Below are 9,342 nucleotides of genomic sequence, written 5' to 3'. Positions count from 1 at the left end.
ACTATTCAATTATTTTGCATCAACCTATTTATAATTTTTTATACATTTACAAATTTCTATTGCTTTGTGTTCCACTCCCATAACTTACTAGTAAACAAATATCTATTAAAAAAACTAAATGAAAATTTTTAATTAATCTACTACAATGAAAAAAATATGGAGAAAAATATTAATAAGAAATTAAAAATTTACTATAAAAACTATTTAGCCTTATTTTAAAAAATAAGATACTAGAGTATGAAAATTTTGAATCATCAATTAGGTCCTAAAATTATTATTTTAGAAAAAATTTTAAATTTTAACTTTTTATATAATTTTTAGAATTTTTTAAAAATATAAATTTTTAAATTTTTTATAAATATTTTGAATTTTAAAATTTATTTTAAATTTTTGAAAATTATTTTAAATTTTGTTTTGTAATTTTATTGAGTGAGAGAACAATTCACATATTTTCAAAGTTTATAGAAACCAAAAGGTATTTACACTAATCTATTATTCGAATTATTCAAGTTATTTGAATTGTGAAATTCAACTCGACTAGAACTCAAAACTTGAATCGAGTTATTCGATTTGAGTCAAATAACTCGAATACCTCAATTCAAATAACTCAAAATTTAAATTTTTTAAAATTTTTTTTAAAATAAATTGAGTTTTGTTCATCCTACTTACCATTATTTTACCTTCGGATAACCGCCATTTGACTGACATTTTGCCTCCAGTGAACTCACTGGCTTTAATTTCACAGTTATACCGCTGCTTTTATATTGCTATTGTTGGGTTGAGGGGTTGAATAAAGTAAACACTCACATATTTTTTTTTTATATAATTGGGGGAAGAGGAGATGAAGAGCTAAAACATGGAGAGAAGAGAGGTTCTGTGAAAATTCATTGGTTTTCTTTAATATTGTAAAATGAAACTAAAAATATATAACATGTAAAAATATATAACATGTTTTTCCAGTTACAAGAGTGAAAGAAAAAAATTCATTGGGTCGGTCACCTATAAGAAGTTGAGACGGTGTTGCGTAATTGTGTCCTGTTAATCCTGTTAATGGCAAACCTGGCGACAACGACAAGTAGCCCAAACAAGTTCACTTTCCAATAAAGCCAAGCCGCGTGATACCATGAACCGCGTTTTGGATGGGTCGTGTTTGTTAGTATATTATTTTTAACAACTGTCTACAACCAAACTGAAGGGAGCTTACTGAGCTTCTTCCTCTACCCTTTTCTTCACTAGTATAAATAAAATGCCAAGCTCTACATTCCTCTCCATCTCATATTCTCTGCTGTGCGAAAAATCAAAAGACAAAATGGGTTATTCAAGTTCTTCCAAGTTTCCCTTGCTTATGCCTCTTATGGTTGCCTGTCTGATTATGGCAGCATCTGGTAGCAACTTCCACAATGATTTTGACATCACATGGGGAGATGGGCGTGGTAAGATTGCCAACAATGGCGAGGTTCTCACTCTCTCCCTCGATAAACAATCTGGTTCTGGTTTCCAATCCAAGAATGAGTATCTTTTTGGCAAGATTGATATGCAGCTCAAGCTTGTCCCGGGAAACTCTGCTGGCACTGTCACTGCATACTATGTAAGTTATTTGCTTAGTTTTCCACTCATTTTTACCGAGACACAATAGATGACATTGGCAATGGCTTATAATATGATGGTGCTATGTGTATCTGCAGTTATCATCAAAAGGATCAACGTGGGATGAAATTGATTTTGAGTTCCTTGGAAATCTAAGTGGTAACCCTTATATTCTACACACAAATGTGTTCAGTCAAGGAAAAGGCAACAGAGAACAACAATTCTACCTCTGGTTTGACCCAACTACAGATTTCCATACTTATTCCATCCTATGGAATCCACAACGCATCATGTGAGTGTTCTTAAAACAAACCCACTTGCCTTTTTTTCGTTTTCGAATTGATTGAATTGACATAGTTTCAGATATTGCTCTTTGCCAGCTTCTCCGTGGATGATACACCCATTAGAGAGTTCAAAAACATGGAGTCGATTGGTGTCCCATTTCCCAAGAACCAGCCCATGAGAATTTACTCCAGCTTGTGGAATGCTGATGACTGGGCCACAAGGGGTGGTCTGGTTAAGACCGACTGGACCCAAGCTCCTTTCACTGCCTCGTACAGGAACTTCAATGCCGATGCTTGTGTGTGGTCCAATGGAGCTTCTTCCTGCAAATCAAATGCCCCATCTTCTTCTACATCAACAAACAATGCATGGTTCTCTCAAGAGATGGATTCAGCAAAGCAGCAAAGGCTACAGTGGGTGCAGCAGAATTATATGATCTACAATTACTGCACTGACGCCAAGAGATTTCCTCAAGGTCTACCTCCAGAGTGCAAGATGTCTTAAGGACTAGAAGAGAAAATTACAGATGGTATTATGTTCGTCTTAGAGATCATCAATATTCAATATTCTTTCAATTTTTATTTTTATTTTTTGCTTTTTTTTTCTTAAAACCAAGTGGTGATTCTTTTTCATCTTTGAGAATTCTCATTGCTTTGTACGTGATACATGCTTAATTTAATTCCCCTTTCAAAATTTGAGGTCCTCGATCTGTTTCGTTTCTAGCTTATAAAATAGAAACTAAAGTAATTCTTTTAGGCTAATATATTAAAGAACTCCTTAAACTACTATTTTACTTTTAAATAAGCCTTTATACTATTTTTGTAGTTAAATATATCTTAACATGTGATTTTTACTCATAAAATCCCTTGATTTTAATATTAAAATAAAAATATTTTGAATTTTATCCTCTTTCTTAATTTTTTGTTGATATAATAGAATTATATATACACTTTAACATCGACATAAAATTTAAATAACTAATTACAATTTTTAAAAGAGTAATTATGCATGTTATATGTATAAACACTTTAAAAAATTAATATTTTATTTTATTTTTTATTTAATAAATTATTCTCATTAAATTCACATTAACATTAAATGCAAATTATTTTTAAAATTTAAAATATTTTTTCTTTAATATTAAAACCAAGGCTTTCATGAATAAATTAGACTTATTTAAACAAAATGTTATAGTTTAAGGGCTTTTGGTATATTGGCCATTTATTTAGTAGCCTTTATTTGTGTCAACTTGTCTTTTTTTTTAGTTAATTTTGATTCTTAACTTTTTAAAAAGAGTTATATTTGATCATTAACCTATCAAAAAGAATCGAATTATTATTTAATAAAAATATTGAGTAAAATGTTAAATTTTTAAACATAGTAGCTCAAATGACAATCCACATATACTTCATCTTCATAGTAATTTTTTTTATTTTTTATAATTTTTTTTATTTTATTTTTTTGTATTTTTAATAATTTGTATTTTTAAATTATAATTTTTAAAAATTTTGAGGTGATGATACAATATAATCTCAGAATGACATGTTATCATATATTAATGAAATCCAAATTTAGGGACTAAATTAATAAAAATTATCAAGTTTCATGATTAATATAGACAAAAAAATTTCATGAGTCAAATTTAAAAAAATTACCAAACTTAAGAACTAAATATTACTTTATCCTAACTTTTTTTGGGCCTAATCTAGTACTTAAAGCTTAATTTCACCTTTTTGTTTAACCTCTAAAGTCAACAACACTAAAAAAGAATTTAAAGGCCTCATGGGGCCTTCAAAACATGCCATGTGACATTTTTTGTTATGTAGGCAAGATATGAGGCTGGTATATATTAAAAACTTTAATAAATATTATATTTATGACACACTCATGTATGTAAAAAAAATATAATAAATATATTTATTAGAAATTCATATAAAAGTTAAATCATATTTTAGTTACAATAACAAAATTAAAAGTTTGATATGGATATCTTTCAAGTTCAAATGTTATAGTATTATTTTATTAAAAAAACATGAAAAGATAAAACACATTTATATTAAAATTTGTTACTTTATCTATAAACTGATATTTTAATAAAATTCTAATTGAGTTGATGCTCGATTAACTTGTGAAATTAAATTAATCATAGACATAATATAAGTACTAATTATGGCACACCTGTGACGTGGGTGAAATGCAAAACTATGTAAAAAAATATTTTTAAAAAGGCTGATATAATTAACAAATGAGATTTTTGTTGAATGTTAAAATATAAATGTTGAAAACTATGAAGGCTTGTGTTCAAATTTTATTATTTAAATATTTCTATTTTCTAAATAAAAAATATGAGATGACAAGAACATTCTTAAAATAATTTAATTTATTTTACAAAGTACGGATATTTTTATTATTATTCAACTGAGTTAGTGCCTAATTGACTCTAGACGCCAAACTTAGTAAATGATTTAATATTAGTAGAAATGTATAAATCCTAAAATTCTAAATATATATAAAAATTCAAAATTTTTATAAAAATAAATAATATTTAAATATATTTAAAAGTTAAGAAAATGTATAGAAAAATTTAAAATATAAAATATTAGAAACGTAAAAAAATCCAAAAAGTATAGAAAAATTAAAAATATAAAAGATTAATTAAATTCTAAAAAATTTAAAATTATAAAAAAAAATAGTTAAACTTCTAGAAAAAGAATTTATGGTTTGTTTGGACTATGGTGAGTAATTGGACGAAAGTATAATTATTAATGTAGCAATTACACTTTCTTGTAATTATAAAGAATCATAATTCCCTAGTCATGTTTAGTTGGAAGGATGTAGTTATATCGTAATTCATTATGTCATGTTTGGTAGTATAAATTGTAATCATCTAGTTACATAATTTATATTTTTAAAAATATTAATTATTATAAAAATTATTAGTATGATAAAAACAATTCTAAACGAGGAAAAAAAATTAAAATAAAATCATCATGTATAATATGTTAGTCCAAGAAAGTAGTCAATAATACAATTACTAATAAAAATAATAAGAAAAATAAACATCATATACAATTTTATTTAATCGCTCTAGCATTCTATATTTATTGAGCTATTTCGTCTTTAAGATTTAACGTATACTCAATATCTTCTATTGGTCCTTGATTGAGTTTTTTTATCTTCATCATTAAAATTATCAATATCTCTTTCTTTCATGTACGCTTCAAAGCATAGATCATCTTAATTTTACCTATGAAAGAAATTATGAAGTATGCAACATACTAGTACCATCCAACCTTTTTTTTTATATATATATGTTATACTAAGGTGATGTTATTTATATGAGAATCTTTTAGGACATCAAATGTCCTCTCAACCATATTTGAATTTCTCAAATCAAAGATTTCGCGAGTTATTTCTAATGTTTGTGTTTGGCTCCATTTTTTCAAATGGTATCATAATTCATGATATAGTGCAACAAAATTTTTTGTATTTGCAAAACTAGCATCTATCACCTAATATTTAGGTCACAGCCTAAACCATTTGTAGCTTTTATTATAAAATTTTATATAAACCTAATTTGAAACAAAACTTATACTACATTATAATATTTTTATAATATAGAAGTTAGGTAAAAAAAATATAAAATTTTAAAAAATAAGATTATAAAGCCCAATAACTTTCATATCTCTTCTTATAAATAATACAATTTTTTACTATAATTTTAGAAAGTTATTATTCTATAAATAAGTTAAGATAAAAAAATATAACATTTTTTATAAATAAGTTATTTTGTATTTTTTATGATATATAGTACGGACATGTAAATAAGTTATCTCCATACTTTTTGGTAATAATTTTAAATAGTACATAGAAATTATTTTTTATGATATAATTTTTTAGGATTTATAATATAACTTTAGAAAATTTTTTATCACAATCATTCCAAACACTCGTACATATTCATGTTTGATATAACTTTCATATATTTAAACTTATATAAAAATAATAAATTTTTATAGTTAAATCATATAGGAATTTTTGAAAAGGTAATTAAATTTAGGTGTAATTACTTACATAATTACTTACATTTTCACCTTCTCTTTTGATAATTGGAAAATACTAATAATATAATCTTGATTGAACTTTTAGTATAATTTTATACTACAAAGCTTACTGTGATTGTATATATATGTCATTTTTTATTAGTGCATATATATATAATACTTAAATTTTATTAAACAAATATAATGATAATAAAAATGAACAAAAAAAATCATTATACAAATTAGATTTTAGAAATTTAAAATATATTATATATAAATATAAATTAATATATAATCAATTAATATCAATTTATTTTTTGATACATGTATGAGAATATCTGATGTGATTTCGAATAGGCCAAATACCATGCTGTCCATGCCTATACTATTTGGACAAAAAGATAAGGAGAATTCAAGAGAGAATCCAATTGAAATTCCTATTGGACCTATGACTCGGGCTAGATCCAAAAAGCTTAAAGAGGCGATGATGGATCTAATTCAACAGGTTTGGGCTGAACATGAGAATTCCAACTCATATTGAACCCTAGATAACGTCCTAAACCCATGCAATGTTTTGCATGTAGCTGTTTGTTTAGTTTAATTAAATCTATAGCTTTTAATTATGTCTTGTTTATTATATGCATCTTTAATTAATGTATTGCATTATATATTTACATCTTTTAAGACTTGCATTAAGACTTCTGCATATTAATTAAAAGTATCTCATATGTTAATAAAGTATGGGTTTGAGCTGCTGTTCATTAATAAATTCATATGTATGAGTGATTAGTATGTTGATTTTTTAGTATGTCTTTAGTAATTGTTTAATGCTCAATTATCTATCTTGTAGGTGACTATTCATAGGACTATTAACTCTTCAAGTTTGGACCTTTTTCAAGCCTTCAAAGCTCATTATGGTGGTTGTTCAAATGGATCAAGCAAGACTCTTCAAATCTGATCAGTTTTGGAGCCTTCAAAACTCATTATAACGACAATTTAAGAGGTCTTTGGACAAGTCTTTTGACATTCGATTTTAAAGAGATATAGGGACACCAAACAACACATTAAAGAACATTAATTCATCAACAAGTGAAGAGACATGCCTTTTCAACTACACATGAATCAAGTGAAAGGACATGACTCATTGGCTACCCAACATGAGTAAACTCGAATTTAAATGATTCTATTAATAGCTAGTTAAATGCCAAATTTGAAAGGTCCTTTATAAGAATTTGAATAGTCATATTAGAGCCTGTAAATAACTTGTAAAAGGACATTGTTAGCTAATGAACATTTTTATAATTTGTGAGAATTCTATCTCTTTGTTCTTGAAAGAACTTAGTTGAACTTATCAAGGTTTCCCTTGTGGCGTCAAACCCTATACTATTGGTTCCTATTTTGCTAAATAGAGGGTCATAGTTTTCTTTCTACAAACTTGTTCGTATTTCACTTTATGTAAATCGAGTCATGATCTTTCATATCGTTGGTTCCTTTCTAAGTGTTCATCTCGTGCAAGTTATCCATCCACGCCATTTTTATTATTTCCATTGAACCAATAACCATTAATTCTACTTTCACTTTAAGACCTATTTCGAAATGATCCAGCATTAGACGATCGAGCAACTCAACGTCTTGTAATCGAATTCACAAATACAAACACGTATAATTTTTTAAGCCAATTGTTATTATTTATATTACATACTCTTTAATTTAGTTAGAAATATTTATGGATCACATTAAAAACATTATAATAATCTTACTTAATAATATTTTATTGGGACATGATTATTGTGGTAATTAACATTTTAAGAATCTATAAATAATGTTTACTATTTTATTAAATTAATTTTTTTATATTTAATTTAATATATCAATTTCCCCTAAAGATGTAAATGAATGCGAAAGTTGATCATAATGTTTTTCAAAATTACGGATTTATCCTAGATCTCTAGATGAATGTAAACTGAAATGAGAAACAACGAAAATAAATTAGTTGTCACAAAGGAGGGTCAAATGAAATTAAAACAAAAGAAAGGTGAACTAGTTGGTAAAGAGTCCAAAAGAGAACGAATTAGGGTTTTTTGGATGGAAAGAAACCGTCCTTGGACCTCAAGAAAACGCCCTAACCAGATTTGGAAAAATAAAACAAAACAAATTTGTTAGAAGTGATTTTAAAGACAAAAATAAACTGTTTTATGCAAGAATGTTTGAAACAACAACAAAAATTAAAACTCCTTATTTTGATGTATTTCTTGATGGAACAAAATAGGAGAACGTCTTTCATGAAACAACTTTAACCTAAAACGAAAATCAATAAAATCAACAAGCCAAAATAGCAAGAACTAACTTAAATAAGCAAGAAATGATAAATTAAGGATAGAAAAGAAAAGATGACGTCCTAAGAAGCCTTGGAAACATTAAGAATCCACAACTCCTTTCAATAGCTCTAATTCTCTCTCCAAGAAAAATATCTTGACAAGAAAAAGCTTGAAGATAGTTCCCACAACCTGAAAGATTGTTAAAACAACTTTTAGAAGAAACTCAAGAGCAATTTTTGAAGAAAAACTCAAAAAGAATTATTATTGTCTAAAAATAAATAAATCAATTGTGTGTCTATAAGGGTAGACGTCCATGCTACTTATAGGCCCTAAAATAAGTTTTCTTAACCCTAATGGAATAACTAACATGACAACTCATCAAATAAATAAAAAATAAAATAATTCTAAGTGTGGGCTTTTAATGGGAATTCAGCCGAAGGAATTACATGGGCTCCTTGGACTGAATTCTTACATGATGGTCCACCTATTAAAATAAAATTGGACCTAAAGTTTAAATATTTTACAATTTGGGCCACTTTGATAATTTGGCTTGATATTCAATTAAATTACTTTTCAAACTTTAGGATGGGTTTATAAACATTTTAATGGGCCATTTTTCAATAGCTTGGTCTTATGATCCGTTTGGTCTTAAAATTAACTTGTTCATGCTTGTACATGAAATCCAATGCGCCTTAGCTGCAAGATTCGATTTCTTGGACCAAGATTTCCAAGATTTAAAATCTTGATTCTTGAAATTGTCTGAAACAACAAAATTTGACCAAGGTTTAGTTTCTTAATTTTCTTGAAAACAAGAAAGTGAATCTTGATTTTCTTTTTCAGTTGTGTGCGTATCTAGGGACTTGGTAACGAAGTCATCTTTGAAATCTTGATTCTTGAAATTGTCTGAAACAATAAAATTTGACCAAGATTTAGTTTCTTAATTTTCTTGAAAACAAGAAAGTAAATCTTGATTTTCTTTTTTAGTCGTGTGCGTATCTAGAGACTTGGTAACGAAGTCTTAGATGATCCCGTTCAATCTTTCTTGGATTTGCTTGGTCTTCGACCTCATATTGGGCTTTGAGGAAATTTGAGCCCATCACGTTCATGAGCTT

General features: G+C 27.0%; 1 protein-coding gene across 1 annotated transcript; it reads left to right on the top strand.

Moving 5' to 3' along the window:
- The first annotated feature begins 1,196 nt into the window (after positions 1-1,196).
- LOC107960336 (xyloglucan endotransglucosylase/hydrolase protein 22) lies at positions 1,197-2,562 on the top strand. The gene is made up of 3 exons (XM_016896668.2): positions 1,197-1,588; positions 1,686-1,879; positions 1,968-2,562. The coding sequence occupies exons 1-3, from the start codon at positions 1,247-1,249 to the stop codon at positions 2,371-2,373; spliced, it is 942 nt and encodes a 313-aa protein (XP_016752157.2). The 5' UTR covers positions 1,197-1,246; the 3' UTR covers positions 2,374-2,562.
- Positions 2,563-9,342: the final 6,780 nt, after the last annotated feature.

This window comes from Gossypium hirsutum, chromosome A05 (assembly GCF_007990345.1).
Source record: "Gossypium hirsutum isolate 1008001.06 chromosome A05, Gossypium_hirsutum_v2.1, whole genome shotgun sequence".
In the NCBI taxonomy this organism is placed as follows: domain Eukaryota; kingdom Viridiplantae; phylum Streptophyta; class Magnoliopsida; order Malvales; family Malvaceae; genus Gossypium; species Gossypium hirsutum.
This window is presented reverse-complemented; position numbering and strand designations above follow the sequence as displayed.

Excerpts from the sequence above, each read along its gene's own strand:
- LOC107960336 (XM_016896668.2), top strand. The coding sequence starts at position 1,247 with ATGCCAAGCTCTACATTCCTCTCCATCTCATATTCTCTGCTGTGCGAA. Across the intron at positions 1,589-1,685 it reads GCACTGTCACTGCATACTAT|TTATCATCAAAAGGATCAAC; the intron begins GTAAGTTATTTG and ends GTGTATCTGCAG. Across the intron at positions 1,880-1,967 it reads TGGAATCCACAACGCATCAT|CTTCTCCGTGGATGATACAC; the intron begins GTGAGTGTTCTT and ends GCTCTTTGCCAG.